The sequence below is a fragment of the Papaver somniferum genome, unplaced genomic scaffold (assembly GCF_003573695.1).
Source record: "Papaver somniferum cultivar HN1 unplaced genomic scaffold, ASM357369v1 unplaced-scaffold_150, whole genome shotgun sequence".
Classification (NCBI taxonomy): domain Eukaryota; kingdom Viridiplantae; phylum Streptophyta; class Magnoliopsida; order Ranunculales; family Papaveraceae; genus Papaver; species Papaver somniferum.
Genome location: NW_020624377.1, coordinates 6354090 through 6375450, shown reverse-complemented (window position 1 = coordinate 6375450; position 21361 = coordinate 6354090). Strand labels below are relative to the sequence as shown.

At 35.4% G+C, this 21361-nt stretch overlaps 3 protein-coding genes and 2 long non-coding RNA genes across 6 annotated transcripts; 3 read left to right on the top strand and 2 right to left on the bottom strand.

Moving 5' to 3' along the window:
* Positions 1–16: 16 nt before the first annotated feature.
* Positions 17–410, top strand: LOC113336096. The gene is made up of 3 exons (XR_003353610.1): positions 17–69; positions 180–290; positions 369–410. It is a non-coding gene; the product is annotated as an uncharacterized LOC113336096 (long non-coding RNA).
* Positions 411–481: 71 nt separating this feature from the next.
* Positions 482–1328, top strand: LOC113335979. The gene is made up of 2 exons (XM_026581979.1): positions 482–773; positions 883–1328. Exons 1-2 carry the CDS (start codon positions 494–496, stop codon positions 1059–1061), a joined length of 459 nt encoding a protein of 152 aa, XP_026437764.1. The 5' UTR covers positions 482–493; the 3' UTR covers positions 1062–1328.
* A 348-nt stretch (positions 1329–1676) lies between these two features.
* LOC113335998 lies at positions 1677–5441 on the top strand. The gene is made up of 3 exons (XR_003353585.1): positions 1677–2104; positions 3828–3920; positions 5097–5441. It is a non-coding gene; the product is annotated as an uncharacterized LOC113335998 (long non-coding RNA).
* Positions 5442–13227: 7786 nt separating this feature from the next.
* On the bottom strand, positions 13228–16644 carry LOC113335855 (ribosome biogenesis protein BMS1 homolog). 2 transcript variants are annotated; one of them, XM_026581883.1, is made up of 7 exons: positions 16491–16644; positions 16146–16385; positions 15841–16050; positions 15566–15739; positions 15336–15476; positions 14978–15245; positions 13228–13257 (listed from the first exon to the last, which is right to left on the bottom strand). In XM_026581883.1, exons 1-6 carry the CDS (start codon positions 16569–16571, stop codon positions 15003–15005), a joined length of 1089 nt encoding a protein of 362 aa, XP_026437668.1. In that variant the 5' UTR covers positions 16572–16644; the 3' UTR covers positions 13228–13257; positions 14978–15002. The 2 variants fall into 2 exon arrangements, with proteins under 2 accessions (XP_026437668.1, XP_026437667.1); XM_026581882.1 differs by lacking the exon at positions 13228–13257 and having other exon boundaries at positions 14802–15245.
* Positions 16645–18330: 1686 nt separating this feature from the next.
* On the bottom strand, positions 18331–20923 carry LOC113336084 (ribosome biogenesis protein BMS1 homolog). Its single transcript, XM_026582071.1, has 8 exons — positions 20833–20923; positions 19909–20066; positions 19564–19803; positions 19259–19468; positions 18984–19157; positions 18754–18894; positions 18552–18663; positions 18331–18434 (listed from the first exon to the last, which is right to left on the bottom strand). The coding sequence occupies exons 1-8, from the start codon at positions 20921–20923 to the stop codon at positions 18331–18333; spliced, it is 1230 nt and encodes a 409-aa protein (XP_026437856.1).
* Positions 20924–21361: the final 438 nt, after the last annotated feature.

The window sequence follows — 21361 nt, the reverse complement described above, 5'->3', positions numbered from 1 at the left end:
ACTGCTGCTGATCAAGATATTGTTTCGATAGTGCAAAAGCATATAATTTCGGATTATGAAGACCAGCAGGTGCGCACATCTTGCAGTTAGTAGTTAAGGCCTTTTAAGCCTTACATATTCCAGAACTTGACAACCTTTTAAGTCCTCTTATTCATTCTGGCATCTTCCTCAATCATTAGGGACATGAGCTTGCAATGCATGTACTCTATCACCTGCACAGTGTGGTGAACTCCTGCAATGAGTTCTCGTCATTTGCTGAGAGTATATATGAGAAGGTTCTTCTGTCAGTGGTAAGTTTCTCCAGAAGTGTATCTTTTTTGTTGTAGTTGTTATGTTACTTTGAAAGCCCTTACAGTCTTTTTATGTAGGCCAAATCTCTGCAAGATACTTTGCCGGCTTCAGACAAGTCCTTTAGCAGATTTCTTGGTGAAGTTCCTCTTTTGCCTGATATGGTTGGACTGCAAAAGATTGTGCGGATTATGCTCACTTCATAATGAAAGGCTATTATCTGAAAGATAGTAATTATGAGAAATTGACATGTCACTTTCTTTTTGCATATTATATAGATGAAGCGGAGTTATATTTTGCATCAAGAGCTAAAGTTCAAAAAATAGTAGATAATGTGAAGTGTATTGGAACTGGAGGTAAACATGCTCGTAAGTACCTGAAACGCCCGTTAGGCCATCAAACATTTGCAGCACATGTGAATAACTTGATATCTGTGGTAGAGTATGCTTCTGAACATGATCCATATACAGGGGATCGAGTCACAGGTTAGTTTCAATTTTGGACCTTTTAATTTGGTATTTTACTAATAGTTTCAACTGTATGACTTTTGATTGAGATGGTTTTAATAAGAATTACAACTTGTGACTTTTACAGTTCATCGTGTATCCCGTGATCATGGGGTGAATGAGCAAGACATCCAACGTAGAGATATCCACCTTGTTCGTCAAGTGGATGAGCCAGACATCCAAAGAGAAGTCAGCGAAGATACCATGATACATCTTCTTACAAGGAAAGCGGGGAAGATTGAGCGTAGGGAAGCAAACCAAAATTGAAGAATTGCTCCTCTCTCAAATAGTTTCCTGGATGACTCGGCAAACCTGTTGGGTCCTCTATCATTAGATTGTGTTGCTATGTAATGAGCAACCAACAAAGTTTTGTTGAAAGAAACAAAAAGGGTAGCCAGTGTTTTCAGTAATTTACGCAGGTTGGTTTAGTTACATATTTTGGAAAATGGATACTAGTCTATTTAAAAGAACCAGAGAATTACACCGGATGTCAAACGCTACACACCACGATGATCATTTTATATTCTATTCTTAGTTTTGTTTCATGAGTTCCTTTTTATTTTATATTTCTTCTGGTGTTTATCGGACTGTGAAAAGGAGTCCCTCCGTGATTTCTTTTTTTGGTTAAATCCGAATTTATTAACGAAACAAAAATGAGGCATTTCCTCTTTAGTCCACTAAATCCGATCCATCTTAATCCCTAGTCCAGCGGGACAAACAATTTAATCGCTAGTCCAAAAAGGTTTGAAAACAGTAAAATTACTGTGCTAACCCTAATAACACGCGTGTCAGAGTCACAAACAGATTAGGCAGAGAGAAACAACACGCGTTATTCAGTTTCTCCTAGTTTTCATCGACCTTTTTTAGTTTTCATTCTTCTTCATCTACAGTTTTTCATTCTTCAGAGAATACAAAAATCAAAATTAGGTCAGTTCATCTTCTTTATTCAAAATCGAGATCTTCTTCTCCTAAATCGAAAAACGAAATCAAAAAACAAACCAGATCTGTTTCATCTTCGTCAAAACCAAAACCAGGCATCTTCTTCATGAGATTCAATTGAAAGTTTCCAATCGAAAAACAAAATCAAAACCAAAAATGGTTACCAATCGAAAAATTAAACAAATAATTACGGAAGTAATTGTGGAAGAAAGTGCTTCACGCTCAAAAAGTAGAAGAAAAATTGTTGATGATTCAAACAACAAAAAGAAAAGCCTGCTTCTAATTCACCAACAATACATAATATATCCAACAACAGTTTATGTTTCTTTTTTATGTATCACATGCTTTTATGCTTTCATGTATTACATAAGGTAAAAGATTTCATATATATTAGTATGTATTACATTGTTTTTTTTATGTATTACATGCTTTCATTCAGTAAAAATATTGGTATGTAGTGCATGTTGCTTTCATGTTTTTTTATGCACTAAATGGTTCCATGCTTTCCTAAATATTGGTATGTATTGCGCTCTTTCATAAAAAATGTCCTAAAAAAAGTACATGTCAATATGTACTAGGTAACCCCTAATTCATGCTTTGAATAAGTATCAGTGCATATCAACATGTACATATGTATTAGGTACATAATATAACAATTTGTTTTTGACCAAATGAACCTGTACATATTGATATGAATTTGGGGTTCATATTTTTTTGAGAATTTTTGTTACAACATTACTGATATGAATTTGGGGTTTTTGTCTGTGTAGTGGAATATTGGAAGTTTCACAATTTTTTTCAAGTTTTGGATATATAAATTTAGGAGTTTTCAGATTTTTGTTAAACCCTTAGTTCATGCTTGAATACATATAAATATGTAGTAAGACAAAGAGTGATTAGTTGATGATATGTACTGTATAAAATCCTAGCATAGTTTATGCTTGAACATATCCATATGCACTTAGGGAAAAGTGATTCGTTGATGTAATACATGTCAATATGTATCCTTTGAATACCAAAAAAATAATATGTAGTATGTGTTAATACAATACATAGCAATATGTATTGTAGTGTTGAATACAAGTAGAATTCATCAGCGCTGTATATCAATATGTATTATCGAATACTTGGATTGCATATGCATCAGGTACATATCAATATGTATTTTCGAATACTAATGGATATTTGGTTGTACCGTGAATAACTGGTTAGTTTTGATAGTGTCAACTGCCAGTACGTATTTGCCTGTACTGCGAAAAATGAAGTGCATATCACCATGTACTTGTTGATGTATTGTTGTTACTTTGTTTTCTTATGAATACCCTTGTTGATTATGCATGTGATATGAAAGAAAAATCCATATGTACTGGTAAAAATTGCAGTACATATTTGGTTGTACCGTGAAAAACTGGATGGTTTTTGATAGTGTCAACTTCCTGTATTGCGGAAAGTGGGTGGTTTTATTTTTCTTTCAATACATAATTGTTGCAACATTTTAGTTCTAACAATATGTTTGGTATTGCATGTCACGTCACTTATTGTACTACAACAACAAGGCATAATATTGGTTTCAGTAAACTCATGCTGAAAACTCAAATATAACAAAATGTTTGGGATTTCTGCCAAAAAAGGTGTTGCTTATAATTTTAAAAATACAATCCAACATGTGTAATGTTTTCAGTTTTATTTTTGTTGATTTTTTATACCAATTTTCTATATGCTCCTAGCATACATATCAATGTGTACTGTTAAATTCTTGATATGTACTGCTTACCCCCTTCTATTGCATGTTTATGTATGATCTTACAATATATATCCATATGCACTGTATATATGTTGTGTATAATCCTACAACACATGCTGATATGTACTGCTAAAATCCCTAGTTTGTAATTGATATATGTAATGTTGATGTACTTTGTTCTTGAATTAGTACATATCAACATGTATTGCTGGGTATATATATGACCACTGCAATAAATATGTACTGGGTAAACCTTTTTATGCTTATTATGTACTATAGGTAAACCCCTAATACATATTGATATCCAAAACACACTATCTTGACATTGTTCATTCTTGTTGCGTTACCAGCTTTGGTGCAGGGTTCCTTGGTTCTTCATGATACGCCTGCATGGTTGGGATCAGTTGGGAAGGCTTGGCAGATGGATCTAGAGGGGCCATCAAGTAAAATTTCTTTTCCTTTAAACATACTCTGATCTTTTAACATCTCAAATTGCACAAAATCACTATGTGCAGTAGTTGGTATAATTAGAGACATTATGTAACTCTAATTATATCAATATGTACTAGGTAAACCCAACGATACATAACAATAGGCACCATGTAAAAAAACCTAATTTATGTATGTTTTTGATAGTACATATTGATATAATTAACTATTTATTTGTGTGTAAAACATCATTTATTCTTGAATATAAGAACTAGTACATGTTGGTATGTACTGTTGTTAGGTACTGTTTGAACCCTTATTGATGCAAACAGTACATATCAATATGACCTGTTATTTTGCTTTATGATGCAAACAATACATATCAATATGACATGTTATTTTGCTTTATGATAAAACAGTAATACCAACTTGAAAAGAGCATGTTATCTTGTTGTGGAAAAGAGCAACATGGTTAGTGTATGAGTTGTTTAAACACATACTAACCATGTTGTAATATAACAGGTAATACCAATATGACCTGTTATCTTGTTGTGGAAAAGAACATGAACATGGTTAGTGTATGAGTTGAAATGATAAAGCGTTAGCACATATCAATATGTAGTGTTGTCGAACATATACTTTTGAAGTACATATTCATCAGTACATATCACCATGTATTTGTTGATGTATTCTTGTTACTTTGTTTTCTTATAAAATACCGTTGTTGATTATGCATGTGATATGAGAGAAAAATCCATATGTACTGGTAAAAATTGTAGTACATATTTGGTTCTACTGTGAATTACCGGATAGTTTTTGATAGTGTCAACTGCCAGTACGTATTTGTTTTCGCTAACTCAACTGCAAATTAAATCATACGCATCCTACTGATCATATGTATTGTTGGGTACTAGATTACATATGTGATGTTGACATTACATATTTATCAGTACATATCTTCATGTACTGATGGATACAAATTACACAGATACTAGGTGCATATCAACGTGTTATTGTTACTTTAGTTTCTGGTATTCATAGAAGAAGAAAAAATGACTTTACAAAACCAGAATTTTCATGAAGGCAACTCTTTATCATCATATGTTTTAACACAATGTTAGCATTTTATTCTTTCTGTATTACTTTTATAGCCTCGTCAAAATCATAATCAACACAAATGATATATGCAGGCACCGTAGATGGAGGGGAATCTGCGGTATTCTGGGTAGTATTGGCTAGGTGAGGCTGTTGATGAGGAGATTAAGAAACTGAAATTAAAAGATAATGGGGCAAATCAAGTAGTAGGTTCTGCTACTGGGGTGCTACTCCATTGCTGACCCTGAAGCAAAATCTGAAATCTCCCACTCTAACTTAAAATGACATGGGTGCTGAGAATAACTAGTTGAGAAGAGCTCTATTACGATCTGAATGGATGCATTCATGGACAGTTGAAATCCTTTATATATTCAGTGTTTTTCTTTCTTCTATATTAGTTTCTTGGAACTGAGATTTGCTGGTTGGTCTCAATTTGTTATTTACTGTTTCCTTGTATATATATCTGGAGACTGGAACTGAGAAACTATTGCTTACATTCATCTGTGAAACAGTGTTTATTACTTTGATATTCATTTTTCTGAAAGCTGTGTATTAGAATTTCTGGTTTCTAGTTTTATATAAATGATTAAAATGAAAATTACATATATTACAGGTCATGTCTGAATAAAGTGATGCAAGGTTGAGTGCGGGCTAATTTGGCCATTTCGAAAAAAATATACACGTGCGGCAAGATCAAATCATTAAGATATTGGACCTCCGGATAATATTTTTAGTCCAAAATCATGACTTTGGACTAGCGGTTAAAATATTTTTATGGGTGGACTACACAGTAAACAGGTTCCCTAGAAATGGATTAACCAGTAATTCCTAGAACAAAAATATTACATAGCAAAGGGCGCTAGCTAGCCAAGCGCCCAAAAGAAAAACCACAAATACTCAAAAGCGTCATTTGTAACCAAATATGCATAAAGAACAAATAAAAAGCGAAATCACTCATCGATGAAGCAAAAGCATTACGAGCGGTAAACCTAAGGCCGGATGCGCAACATTGCGCCAAATAAGATTAGCTTCACAAAACAAAGGCCCTGGGCGACCAAGTAAAATCTTAGCAGAATGCACTGAAAAGATCCCCTTCTGATCTGGTGTCCAAATATTGATATCTTGCAAGCCACTTGGCCTTGGCAGCATAACCACATCCATCCCAGCCGCTTCCATATGTTCACACATAGCAGCTGGTATTACCCAATTGCCATTAATAATTAAATGCGAAACCAGAGAAGAAAATTCCTTTCTCCTAGTCATTGGAATACCCAAAAGAGAAGCTATAGATTGTTGTCCATTCCAATTATCAAAATACACCGACGTATTCTGACCATCACCTATTAGACGCCTAGTATGTTGTTCCACTTCAATGTATATCTACCTAATGCCCGACATTATGGAGGATTTGAGATTGTAGTAGATTAATTCTCCATTAACCTTGAAAAATTTTGCCCGCAAGAAACGTGCCCACTTCTTATCAGAATTCTTGATATACCATCACAACTTCATTAGCATGGCTTTATTGACCTCTTTCATTCAGTCGGTGATTTCAGTGACAACTGACGTCTTGTTCTTACAAACTCCATCGATTTTGCATCATTTTTTTCTTCTATTGAGAGGTTTTAATGCTTGATGTAAATTAAGTGTTTCGCCCTTTTCCACTCTTTCTTGTGAAAACTATTCTTAAGCCCATTTTTCGGTTTCTTTTTCATCCAAAAACCTACGGGCGTGAAATCTAAGAGCATCTCCAACAGTGGGTGTTAAAAATTGTATGTGTTTATTTTATTAAGACCCTTATTTAAGAGGATTTGTACATATAGTAAATATAGGACCTCACAACTAATAAACTATCTCTAATAGTTTAGAGGTCTCACCCTTATAAAATCTTATGTGATGTAATCTTAACCGTTTAGTTGTAATTTAATTAATTATTTAAAATGAAAAATATGACATGAAGGTTATTGTGAAGGTCTAAATAAGACTTCTTTAAAACATTCAAAATTAATATTTCATCCCTCATATTTTATAGCACCTGCAATTGGAGATGCATTTAGTTAAAATGAAGGTCTAATATCCTATGTGTCATTAAAAAATAAATCTTCCAACCACTATTGGAGATGTTCTAACGCGCATATCTATTTTATGGGAATAAAATTGTTTTTTTTTTGTTAAATCCCAAACTAACCTTCTCGTGCTATCCTTCTAAATGTCACGCACTTCTCCCTTCTCTCTTTCTTTCTGTACTATTTCTCTCTGCAAAGGCAACTAGGGCTTTTCCTCTGCTTCTTCGATCAACGAGAGATTGATTTTTGGTCGAAGGAATTGAGAGTAGCCAATTTTTTTCAACCGAAGATTTCGATTTTGTGAGATGAATCTCTCTAGGTTTTTAGGTTTCACCGTTTTTCTGTGATTTCTTAAGGTTTTTGAAGAAATATTTTACAGATAAAAGGGGCTCTGCAGTTTATCTATGTTTATTTTTGGCTTCCAATAGTTAACTGAAAGTGATAAGATATCCCAAACTTCTAAACTGAATTGAGTTATGGTAGTGGATATATATTATTTGTTTGAATTATCTTTTAGTACACATTCTGAATTCTCTGTATGATCCCAACCGTAACAGTTATGCAGCTGCGAAAGTGCTTGCATAACATGTTATGCTTTCAGAAAATGGTTACATAATGTTACGCAGCCACTTTTTTATTAGAACTGAAATAGGAAAATGGCTGCATAATCTGTTGTGCAACAATAATAATGGATGCATTACTTGTTATGCACCCGAGAAAATAGATGCATAAGCTATTATGCATTAGAAAAGATGGATGCATAATTCATTTATGCAAGTTAACACTTAAATCAACAAAAAAAAGGAAGTTGCATAACCTATTATGTAGCTATAAATATTACTGCACAATCCATTACACAATCGAAAAAATGACTGCATAATTCGTTATTCATTTCTTTTCTGTAGAAATGTTAATTTTTATGTGTCCCTGCTAGCTTTGCGGCATGCATAATATGCGCCTATTATATGCATTGACGAGCTTTAAAGAGCTAGTGCTTAATTTGCACTTTGTACATGTTGTTACAGCAACAACGAGATGCATATTTTAATTGCGTCTTGTAGATATATAAAAGTCGAGCGATAATGAGTGTCGCATTTCTTTAAATGATGTTTGGAATTAACTAATATGATGCCTTCTCGTTGCCTGAGCTATTACCTAAAATTACAAATGGTGAATTAAATTTGCAGCAGTGCTTATGCAAATAAGCCTATATATCTTTGGAAAAGAAGGAAAATACAATTGTGGTAGGCATATTTGAATATGGGAACCACAATTATCAGGTTTGAGAATCTGGTAAACCCCCGACCACCATAAGTGGAAATACGGGACGGTAGCATAACGATTGTTTTGAATTAGCCATAGTTGAGCCTGGAAGAGCTCTGCTATCGTTGTGACAGACACGACATGTGCATCTGAAATTCCGTTTATTGTTGTTGATATCTATCGGTCGTCTTTGAAAAAGCGGGGGTCTAACAACACCACCCAATATTTCGTTTGGCAATCTGAATAGACAAACTCCAATATACTTTCAAGAGAAACAACTAGACAGTTAGACTCAATCTATAAAAAAGTATATCAAAGAGCTTTATATCTCTATCTCTAGATTCAATCCGTAATCAGCAAATAGGGATTTGCGAGCCCGATTGAATATAAGAGGATTAACTTGAACGGTACCAAAGACCAATGTTCAAGTGTCAATCAATTCACTCAACAACTCTAAGGTTGGATACAAGAACTGATTGATCTTAACGTACAACATGTGATATTTCTATTATATAAATAAAATATAATGCGGAAAAGAAATAACACAGACACCATATTTTGTTAACGAAGAAACTGTAAATGCAGAAAACCCCGGGACCTAGTCCAGAATAAACACACACTGATTATAAGTTGTTACACCAAATTCCTACAACCTATTCGGAATAGATGTAATACCTTCTACAGCACTTGTAGAACTCCTAAAAGAATACCGATTCTCTTTAGAAATTCTTCACACAAATCTTCTAGCAGAACCCGAGGATCTCTTTAGAAGATACACCACCACGATTGATACGATTCTATATTTTGTTTGCACAAAACACCGGTTTGGTTTCCCTTTAGATGTAAATCAAGGTATTGGAAATCTTGTATTTATTTTGATAAGAATAATTACTAGGTAAAAGTAATATCAAAAGAAACCTGTAGATTAGGGATTATTATACTCTTCAATAAAAGGAAGAGAAACCCAATAACTCTACAACAAGAACAACTAGAATAAATCTAGAGATATCTTGTTTAAAACTTCTCAAGGATTTTTACGAGATGCCTCAAAAGAAGTTTTTCTTTCTAGTCTCCGATTTCGACTAACAAGTGTTGGTATACGATCTGAAACTGAAATCTATCAAAACCTAGGGTTTATGATCAACAACTCTTGAATGGTTTTATATCAGAAGAGAAAACCTTAGAATAGACAAGAGGTGAAAAACCTAGATTACGAGTTGTATGATCAATCACGAAGACTAAATCCAACTTGGCTTTGTGATCCCTAATACAAAGACTTTTATCTCACTCTTGTTCACGAAGAACAGAAGACGTGGAAAACAACCTGCAGAACTTACGCCAATTTTCCAAAGGGATGAAAAACGTGTAAACTCGCGAACCCCTTTATAATGAACAATAGCTTGGAATCTAAGAAAATCTATTTTCCTTTTACAAGACTCTCCTAAATAAGGGAGTCTTTCCTAAGTTAAAAACTCTTGCCAAAATAATTAAATAAATAACTTATTTAGCAAAAATTATATTTATGTGAATAAATCACATTCTAACTTAGGAAGGAATCATAAACACTTTAATATGGTAATCAAAAGTGTTTGGACCAATAGCTAACTTGCTTAGATAAGGAAACATCACCAACATGACCAAGACTCCCTTTTAGTCACGTATTGGGCCCAAGTCCGCGGACCACTCCAAAGCCCATGGAATTTTTCATACTAATGAACTTAAATCACTCATAACTTTATCGTTACAACTCTGAATTGAGTGATTCTTGGCTCATTGGATTCACAAGATCATTCACTATAACATGAGATCCTTTAGGGATAAAGCTTATTATCACCAAAGTCATGAATCAAATAACCTCAAGTATATATACATAAATGTACATTTACCGTCATCGGAATTGTTCCATATAGTGAGCATATATATTGATAGATTAGAAAGGTAGAGTTGAAAAATAATCCAAATAAAATCAATCACATACATTTGTTGATGAAGTACTTGTTGATGTCTTCTTGTAGTCTTCAATCTTCAATCTTCATCCTTTAAGGATAGCTTCGATTCAACTTCTTAGACATAATCTAGTCTGAAACTATCTTTAGTATGATAAATCAAGAATGCATTTTGGCAACTAAAATTGACAACTAACTTGACATACCAACGCTAGTAAGTTCAACCGAGCAGTGCTCTAACAGTCTTGGCAGGACTGTTACTGATATTGAGATAGTGTCTAAGGTCACAAAATTCGTTTATAGTTTACTGTTAATTTTACATGACAATGTCAATTCTTAAAATTATTCCAGCTGGAAAGTAAACGAAAGAGGAAAACTGATCAGTTACCTCCCCTGGGTTGCGTGATATCGGTTTTTTCTGCACCCAGTTGCTCCCTTGATAGGTAGAGTAATCCGGAACTGAAGGTTCTGTTGATGAGGCTAAATTCTCACACCGAGAAATGCCTGAGGTGTTGGAGATTACTCTGTTGCTAGATTTAGCAAAAGTACCCTTGCTTGATTCGGCATATGTTAAAGTCCTTGCAAGGCTTTCCATGTAATCGCAATGATAGTTTCGTCTGGAAATGCTTAGAAGCATAGATGAAAACCTCTTGTATGAGGTATGCCAATCTAATTAGATGACGTCCATATTCTCTTTGGTTATGAGTTGATAACTCCTGACGAGGAGTATATCCATAAAAGTTGCATTGATATCTCATTAAGGAGAATATCTACATATTGAAATTTGGTGCCAATGGATTAAGATATCCTCATACTCTAGAGAATGATGTGAGGTTGTTAACTAACTGACTAATAACTTTGGTTGTCGATAATGTTCAAAGTAGCTACTGAAGTCATTGTGGATGTATATCCCCCTTTGCAAAGGAATTTTCGACAAAGTTCATATGATTTGCAAATATGGATACTAGTCCATATTGAGTTGTTCTCTCACTTGTATCTGCTTTGAGGACCTCAATCCTAGCATCCACGAACTTAATTTGGTTCCAAATTTGATGCCTGTAAGAAAGCATACAAAGAGAACTAATTAAGGTCGCTTGTTGTATAGAGCCAACCCTTGACAGTGAGTTTCCGCAGACACTAAACAGGTTGATGCAAGTCTGGTCTGGTAGTCATGAATGACTCGACATATCATCTGAGTGGTGAATTTATACTCATATAGATTTTTAAATGAAACTCTCGCTTATCAGTTATTGATGTTGTATAATCCTGGTGATGCTCTGGGTATTGGTGGTGAGTATTTTATTGTTCTTATGCATTCGTTGAATGATTTGATTTTTCATTCACAAAGCATTTGAATTTATTACTCATGAAACCATTGTCAAGTTTTCTGTATAAGAAGTGCTACATTCCACCGTTGTTACTACTCTACTACAAGATTTGCAAATTTGATGAGAAAGCCTTCCCACCGTTTGGGGGAGGAGAAGTATCCTGGTTTGTACAAAGATGAACCAGGATGTATCTCATCTGGATGTTTTCAGCAATGAAAGACATATAGAAGATTTGATATCCAAAATTGCAGATCAAGTTTCTCCATTAGAAGATGTGTATGTAGTAGTAATAAGTGTGTCATGTAAAACACACCAAAATGTGGATGAATAATTGATTTAAAATATTTTGCACCTCCTGAAAGGAAGAGCCAGTCACAATCATTGAAAGATAGTGCTATCAAAGAGACTATTAAAGGAAAATCTGGGTTCTCTGATTATAGTTTTCCTAATAAGAGAATGTCTCTGCAAAGGCTGTGGAACCTCAAAATGAAAGGATTCCAATAAATCTTGCATGCAATAAAGAAATTTGTTATCGTAATACAATGATTGTTGGTGACATAGTCAAAATATCCCATGATACTGCGATAGATGATGTTGGTGTCAAACCACTCTCTATAACGGAATGTTATCAAATAAATGACTGGTTAAACATGAAAAGAGGGATTCAGACAGAATAACAGCTTCTCACAAAATGCATGGTTTTGGTACTACAACCAGAACGCTCGATAATGTGAGCTACATTTAGCCACAAGTGGGTGTTTGTAGTACCAACATCCAATGATGTAACCTCTAGTGGCTACAGGTCGGTGTTTGCGCACAGTGAGAAACATAAAGACAACTAATGGCACAAAGTCTTTCACAGAGACATGAGATGGATTTCTTTGAGACATATTCCCTATTATGGATGAAGCTACCTCTTTGGTATTTGTCTGGCAGTTTTTAAGGACGCGACGTGCATCCAGAAGATGTGGTCACTACAAATCTATATGAAAAACTAGATACAGAAAAACTGCATAGAAATTCCTGAAGGTTTTTACCTATTAGTAGAATTACCGTGTCATATGCATTCTCTCAATAAAGACGAAAGTGGTCAATCGTCTAAGTGAGTACTTATATTATCCAGGGATATATGAACCATCTTATATACTCAGGAACTTTTCATTCACTAGTTATGATTAATGCAACATCTACTTAATTGGAACTCCTGAAGAGGTCTCCAGAGCACAAAAATGCTTAACGCGAGAGTTCGAGATGAAATTCTCGGTAAAATAAGATATCGACCTGTTGATTGAGAATTGTAGCTTGAAGACCATTAATTTCGTCAACCTTAAGGGTTTGGACATCTTTAAATGGGAAAGCTAATGCGATTTCAGTCATTCGATCTCTTATCTTTAAGATTGATCGATTTACATCTCAACAAAGGAGATATATTACTCTGTGGTTTACATTACACAAAGATGTGTAATTGGTACTTAGCTGAAATATGCTACAGATACCTGATATTGGCTCTATAATAAAACATGTAAGTCTGGCTTTTCCCAGCACCAATATCGAGACATTTGTTCGAAGAAAGTCCCCCTCATCTACGTGGTACCATTAAACTGGATCTTTTGACATAAAAGATCGTTGGATGTCTCCCACAGAGAAAAGTTAATCAGATTGTTTAAGTTTTTATTTTCGCAGGTTTGTTAAAGCAGCTAATATTCTCTTAGCTGGTTGTCTGATATTAGAGGATATTTTTCTTCCTCAGGTCTGTCAAGATTGTTCAGAAAAAACTAATTGAGAATAAAAAGCTAGTACAATCAGAAAATCATTAAGAAATTGCACAGAGGAAAATCAGACTGATTTTCTCAACTAAAGGAAGCTGGAGCTGCTGATGTCATTAGAGGATGGTTCTTGATCTCTATGCAATACTATCGAAAAGATTGATCAACTGAGAAGGCTACTCATCAAGGGGAGTAAAGTCATGGAACATTATGGATATGTGAATATTGGACATTACGTCGTGTAGTATTTTTCCTTAGTCAAGGTTTTGTCCCCACCGGGTTTTCCTTGTTAAGGTTTTAATGAGGCATGCGAGTCCATTACTATCCGCAATTCGAATTGTTGTACTCTATTTCCTTTGTCCTGGTTTTTGTCCCCCTGGGTTTTTCCGGGCAAGGTTTTAACGAGGAAACATCTGCGGATTTATCATTGATCTAAGTACTCATGTTTTCCTACGCTCAGGTTTTGTCTCTCTGGATTTTCCTGACAAGGTTTTTAATGAGATAATAATCTTAGAACGGTGAAATATCCATAGAGTTTCTCGAGACGCGGTTATGGGATAAACCTCTGTATTATCTGGTTCAGGTTTTTCGCACACGGTTTTTCCTGATAAAGTTTTACAAAGAAAAATGAGCAGCGCCGTCAATTTCGTTGTGAGCTTCCAGCGTTCAGATTTTCATAAATGATTTGTCCCGACAAGGTTTTAACAAAGAAGCGCATGCATGTTCATCATCATTGTAAATTCTTTTAGTATCACGCTTTTACCGGACTGATTTTAGCAACGCAACACTGTTAAAGTGGTGGTCAGCCAAGGGAGAGTACTGTAAAGTCGGCTTCTAGAAAATTTGGCTGACCAACCGACTCTCTAACACTCGACAAGGATGATCGGATTAAATTGATCTTAATCCCACCACGTGCACCAAGACGTGGCAATGTAATATTTGCTCTTCAGTTTTTCTCTTGGCTATAAATAGCCGAGACACCTGTGTACTGTAGTGGGTCATAATTAGTAAGAAACGAAACAATATTAATTATTTATTACTCTCTCCGTTCTTTTTTAATAGACTGGTTTTTATAAATAAATGTTTCAAAAAAAATAGGCTGGTTTACTATTTGGGAAAGTTAAATTTCACTTTAGTTTTTTGGGATCACTTTTCTCTCAACTTCTTTTGATGACAAGTTTTATGTGAACCATTTCACTTTACTTCTTTTGCTGACAAGTGATAGAGACCATTTAACTTCACTTCTTTTATTGCCAAATGTGAGGACCACTTTCAATGATCAGTTTTTTTAATTTCTTTAATTTTCTCTAAAAACAAAACCATCCTATTAAAAAAGAACTGAGAGAGTATTAATTATCTTTAACAGCTCTACATGTTTGTATCTACCATACCATTCTATATATCTATTGCTAATTAAATATGCCGAGGGGCATGCCTTTAGTCTTAGCCTTTTACTTGGTAGAATAGCATAGTACCTATTGCTACCGTTTAGTATATAGGTACAGATAATTTATAACATTAACCAAATTGATTATTGTATGCACTCCAAGAGATCTCTTTTTAATATGAAATATAATTAGCTAGTACTTCTAAACAACATGGAGCAAATACATTATAAGATTAGGATATATTCTAATTCTTATATTTAATTTGATTACGTGGTCGGAAGAAGGTAAAATAAGTTGGAACTTTTCCATATAGACTCATTGCGCAATTCAAGACCCGGTCGTCTACAGGACAGTCGGGAGTCCATGGCTTTGTTTGGTGTTTCTTTGTAATCTCCCCTCTCTCATGTATTTCTAACATCTCTTCTTCCTTTGGAATCATCACCAGCATTGGATGTCTCTTGAATTCCTTCTGCTCCTCTTTATTACACTGTAGAATCAACGACATATCAAACCCAACATCAAATTCTGAAGAAAAAAGAATTACGGGTAGGGCCTTGCAAAGCCAATACTATCTTACATGATACAACTCAAATTCCTTGGCAATAGTTAGGTCTTGGAAGCTAGGCTCTCCCTCAACAAAGGCCACCATACGTCGTTCTGTGGGCGACTCTCCATCAGTTTCATGTTTGAATAACACTCCTTTCGGGAATTCATCGGGCTTCATTTAAACGTGGACGCAAGTCAGATACATGGAATTTTGTAAGCCATAAAATTAAATCATCTAAAGAATTAAAATCAGGCACTAACCCTGTGTGATAACCCAGTCATTTGTATGAATGGGTTGAAGAAACCAGGAACTTTAACTTCTTTCCACATGCGCATGAAAATTGTATCATGCATGCAAATTCTGCGCTTAAACTTGCACTCCACAATCCCTACTCTAAGTACACCATCCTTTCTTCTCCGTACTTTTTCTGCAGCCTACACAAAAACAAACCATGGGAATGCTGGGTCTCACGATACAACAAAAGAGTCGAGCACAAGAAGTACTGAACCAAAGATTCAGGACTTATAATGCTAACCTTTTCAACCTTCCCCTGAATTCCGCTCTCTGTCCAAAGTTTTGCATCTTTGAACCTATCAATTTCATCATCTGATTTAAACAAGTTCTTAATAAGAGCAGTCTTGCCAGAGATCTTCCAAGGTATTCTAGACCGCTTACATTTCTTTAATATCTTCGCAGCATGGTTAAAATCAACAACAACGCCAGTTGCTAAAATGCGAAACGCTGCCTGAGGATTCAGAGAAAGTGGACCACACACTTATCACAGGAACCAAACAAGCGATGGTTTTTTAATTTATATTTATAATAGAACAAATTATATACCCTTTTGTCTGGTAGATCCTGTACAACAACAACTCCAGTGTTGGGTGATGCAAGGGGGCCCCAAAACATTGCAAGGCACTGCATGTCAACGGGGGTGTAATTGAGCATTCGAAGCCGGTCACCACTGTCATCCATGGCATATACAGGGCTCGTCTGGTACCGCCTCCAACCAATGGAAACTATAATAGGGTCTCTTGTCTTCAACAATTTCCTGTGCCAAGTATGTCGCTTAAGTGTTGCCTGGAAGAACAACAGACAGGCAATTTAACATACTTGCATAGTGAAATTATTTAAAAGTAAAATTACAACATACTTTACGCTAGAAAAATGAAAAGGCATATCAACCTGCATATATCCAATATTTTCTTCTCTGGGACTGATACCTCCAACGAGAATCGGATGACCAGGATTAATATCTCCAACCATCTCGAAAGGAATGTCTCGGACCTCCAATCTTAGATAAGTCCCTGGTCTGAAACTCGAACACCCATCCTGCTCCTTTCCTAATATATGCAATATTAAGGAATTTCAAAAAAAAGATTAAAACATAATGACTGTGAAAATAGCACAACGATTACTGCAAAGATCCATAAAATAATCTGATGTTCATTCACTATAACATGAGATCCTTTAGGGATAAAGCTTATTATCACCAAAGTCATGAATCAAATAACCTCAAGTATATATACATAAATGTACATTTACCGTCATCGGAATTGTTCCATATAGTGAGCATATATATTGATAGATTAGAAAGGTAGAGTTGAAAAAGAATCCAAATAAAATCAATCACATACATTTGTTGATGAAGTACTTGTTGATGTCTTCTTGTAGTCTTCAATCTTTAATCTTCATCCTTTAAGGATAGCTTCGATTCAACTTCTTAGACATAATCTAGTCCGAAACTATCTTTAGTATGCTAAATCAAGAATGAATTTTGACAATTAAAATTGACAACTAACTTGACATACCAACGCTAGTAGGTTCAACCGAGCAGTGCTCTAACAGTCTTGGCAGGACTGTTACTGATATTGAGATAGTGTCTAAGGTCACAAAATTCGTTTATAGTTTACTGTTAATTTTACATGACAATGTCAATTCTTAAAATTATTCCAGCTGGAAAGTAAACGAAAGAGGAAAACTGATCAGTTACCTCCCCTGGGTTGCGTGATATCGGTTTTTTCTGCACCCAGTTGCTCCCTTGATAGGTAGAGTAATCCGGAACTGAAGGTTCTGTTGATGAGGCTAAATTCTCACACCGAGAAATGCCTGAGGTGTTGGAGATTACTCTGTTGCTAGATTTAGCAAAAGTACCCTTGCTTGATTCGGCATATGTTAAAGTCCTTGCAAGTCTTTCCATGTAATCGCAATGATAGTTTCGTCTGGAAATGCTTAGAAGCATAGATGAAAACCTCTTGTATGAGGTATGCCAATCTAATTAGATGACGTCCATATTCTCTTTGGTTATGAGTTGATAACTCCTGACGAGGAGTATATCCATAAAAGTTGCATTGATATCTCATTAAGGAGAATATCTACATATTGAAATTTGGTGCCAATGGATTAAGATATCCTCATACTCTAGAGAATGATGTGAGGTTGTTAACTAACTGACTAATAACTTTGGTTGTCGATAATGTTCAAAGTAGCTACTGAAGTCATTGTGGATGTATATCCCCCTTTGCAAAGGAATTTTCGACAAAGTTCATATGATTTGCAAATATGGATACTAGTCCATATTGAGTTGTTCTCTCACTTGTATCTGCTTTGAGGACCTCAATCCTAGCATCCACGAACTTAATTTGGTTCCAAATTTGATGCCTGTAAGAAAGCATACAAAGAGAACTAATTAAGGTCGCTTGTTGTATAGAGCCAACCCTTGACAGTGAGTTTCCGCAGACACTAAACAGGTTGATGCAAGTCTGGTCTGGTAGTCATGAATGACTCGACATATCATCTGAGTGGTGAATTTATACTCATATAGATTTTTAAATGAAACTCTCGCTTATCAGTTATTGATGTTGTATAATCCTGGTGATGCTCTGGGTATTGGTGGTGAGTATTTTATTGTTCTTATGCATTCGTTGAATGATTTGATTTTTCATTCACAAAGCATTTGAATTTATTACTCATGAAACCATTGTCAAGTTTTCTGTATAAGAAGTGCTACATTCCACCGTTGTTACTACTCTACTACAAGATTTGCAAATTTGATGAGAAAGCCTTCCCACCGTTTGGGGGAGGAGAAGTATCCTGGTTTGTACAAAGATGAACCAGGATGTATCTCATCTGGATGTTTTCAGCAATGAAAGACATATAGAAGATTTGATATCCAAAATTGCAGATCAAGTTTCTCCATTAGAAGATGTGTATGTAGTAGTAATAAGTGTGTCATGTAAAACACACCAAAATGTGGATGAATAATTGATTTAAAATATATTTCTAACATCTCTTCTTCCTTTGGAATCATCACCAGCATTGGATGTCTCTTGAATTCCTTCTGCTCCTCTTTATTACACTGTAGAATCAACGACATATCAAACCCAACATCAAATTCTGAAGAAAAAAGAATTACGGGTAGGGCCTTGCAAAGCCAATACTATCTTACATGATACAACTCAAATTCCTTGGCAATAGTTAGGTCTTGGAAGCTAGGCTCTCCCTCAACAAAGGCCACCATACGTCGTTCTGTGGGCGACTCTCCATCAGTTTCATGTTTGAATAACACTCCTTTCGGGAATTCATCGGGCTTCATTTAAACGTGGACGCAAGTCAGATACATGGAATTTTGTAAGCCATAAAATTAAATCATCTAAAGAATTAAAATCAGGCACTAACCCTGTGTGATAACCCAGTCATTTGTATGAATGGGTTGAAGAAACCAGGAACTTTAACTTCTTTCCACATGCGCATGAAAATTGTATCATGCATGCAAATTCTGCGCTTAAACTTGCACTCCACAATCCCTACTCTAAGTACACCATCCTTTCTTCTCCGTACTTTTTCTGCAGCCTACACAAAAACAAACCATGGGAATGCTGGGTCTCACGATACAACAAAAGAGTCGAGCACAAGAAGTACTGAACCAAAGATTCAGGACTTATAATGCTAACCTTTTCAACCTTCCCCTGAATTCCGCTCTCTGTCCAAAGTTTTGCATCTTTGAACCTATCAATTTCATCATCTGATTTAAACAAGTTCTTAATAAGAGCAGTCTTGCCAGAGATCTTCCAAGGTATTCTAGACCGCTTACATTTCTTTAATATCTTCGCAGCATGGTTAAAATCAACAACAACGCCAGTTGCTAAAATGCGAAACGCTGCCTGAGGATTCAGAGAAAGTGGACCACACACTTATCACAGGAACCAAACAAGCGATGGTTTTTTAATTTATATTTATAATAGAACAAATTATATACCCTTTTGTCTGGTAGATCCTGTACAACAACAACTCCAGTGTTGGGTGATGCAAGGGGGCCCCAAAACATTGCAAGGCACTGCATGTCAACGGGGGTGTAATTGAGCATTCGAAGCCGGTCACCACTGTCATCCATGGCATATACAGGGCTCGTCTGGTACCGCCTCCAACCAATGGAAACTATAATAGGGTCTCTTGTCTTCAACAATTTCCTGTGCCAAGTATGTCGCTTAAGTGTTGCCTGGAAGAACAACAGACAGGCAATTTAACATACTTGCATAGTGAAATTATTTAAAAGTAAAATTACAACATACTTTACGCTAGAAAAATGAAAAGGCATATCAACCTGCATATATCCAATATTTTCTTCTCTGGGACTGATACCTCCAACGAGAATCGGATGACCAGGATTAATATCTCCAACCATCTCGAAAGGAATGTCTCGGACCTCCAATCTTAGATAAGTCCCTGGTCTGAAACTCGAACACCCATCCTGCTCCTTTCCTAATATATGCAATATTAAGGAATTTCAAAAAAAAGATTAAAACATAATGACTGTGAAAATAGCACAACGATTACTGCAAAGATCCATAAAATAATCTGATGTTCATTCACTATAACATGAGATCCTTTAGGGATAAAGCTTATTATCACCAAAGTCATGAATCAAATAACCTCAAGTATATATACATAAATGTACATTTACCGTCATCGGAATTGTTCCATATAGTGAGCATATATATTGATAGATTAGAAAGGTAGAGTTGAAAAAGAATCCAAATAAAATCAATCACATACATTTGTTGATGAAGTACTTGTTGATGTCTTCTTGTAGTCTTCAATCTTTAATCTTCATCCTTTAAGGATAGCTTCGATTCAACTTCTTAGACATAATCTAGTCCGAAACTATCTTTAGTATGCTAAATCAAGAATGAATTTTGACAATTAAAATTGACAACTAACTTGACATACCAACGCTAGTAGGTTCAACCGAGCAGTGCTCTAACAGTCTTGGCAGGACTGTTACTGATATTGAGATAGTGTCTAAGGTCACAAAATTCGTTTATAGTTTACTGTTAATTTTACATGACAATGTCAATTCTTAAAATTATTCCAGCTGGAAAGTAAACGAAAGAGGAAAACTGATCAGTTACCTCCCCTGGGTTGCGTGATATCGGTTTTTTCTGCACCCAGTTGCTCCCTTGATAGGTAGAGTAATCCGGAACTGAAGGTTCTGTTGATGAGGCTAAATTCTCACACCGAGAAATGCCTGAGGTGTTGGAGATTACTCTGTTGCTAGATTTAGCAAAAGTACCCTTGCTTGATTCGGCATATGTTAAAGTCCTTGCAAGTCTTTCCATGTAATCGCAATGATAGTTTCGTCTGGAAATGCTTAGAAGCATAGATGAAAACCTCTTGTATGAGGTATGCCAATCTAATTAGATGACGTCCATATTCTCTTTGGTTATGAGTTGATAACTCCTGACGAGGAGTATATCCATAAAAGTTGCATTGATATCTCATTAAGGAGAATATCTACATATTGAAATTTGGTGCCAATGGATTAAGATATCCTCATACTCTAGAGAATGATGTGAGGTTGTTAACTAACTGACTAATAACTTTGGTTGTCGATAATGTTCAAAGTAGCTACTGAAGTCATTGTGGATGTATATCCCCCTTTGCAAAGGAATTTTCGACAAAGTTCATATGATTTGCAAATATGGATACTAGTCCATATTGAGTTGTTCTCTCACTTGTATCTGCTTTGAGGACCTCAATCCTAGCATCCACGAACT

What these genes read in the sequence shown, in the direction of transcription:
- LOC113335979 (XM_026581979.1), top strand. Translation starts at nt 494, where the DNA reads ATGAAAGGCTATTATCTGAAAGATAGTAATTATGAGAAATTGACATGT. An exon ending in TACAGGGGATCGAGTCACAG is followed by an intron (nt 774 to 882) that starts GTTAGTTTCAAT and finishes TGACTTTTACAG; the next exon opens with TTCATCGTGTATCCCGTGAT.
- LOC113335855 (XM_026581883.1), bottom strand. Translation starts at nt 16,571, where the DNA reads ATGGTTGGAGATATTAATCCTGGTCATCCGATTCTCGTTGGAGGTATC. An exon ending in AGGATCTACCAGACAAAAGG is followed by an intron (nt 16,051 to 16,145) that starts GTATATAATTTG and finishes CTGAATCCTCAG; the next exon opens with GCAGCGTTTCGCATTTTAGC. An exon ending in TGACTGGGTTATCACACAGG is followed by an intron (nt 15,477 to 15,565) that starts GTTAGTGCCTGA and finishes GTTTAAATGAAG; the next exon opens with CCCGATGAATTCCCGAAAGG.
- LOC113336084 (XM_026582071.1), bottom strand. Translation starts at nt 20,923, where the DNA reads ATGGAAAGACTTGCAAGGACTTTAACATATGCCGAATCAAGCAAGGGT. An exon ending in AAAATATTGGATATATGCAG is followed by an intron (nt 19,804 to 19,908) that starts GTTGATATGCCT and finishes TTGTTCTTCCAG; the next exon opens with GCAACACTTAAGCGACATAC. An exon ending in AGGAATTTGAGTTGTATCAT is followed by an intron (nt 18,664 to 18,753) that starts GTAAGATAGTAT and finishes TTGATTCTACAG; the next exon opens with TGTAATAAAGAGGAGCAGAA.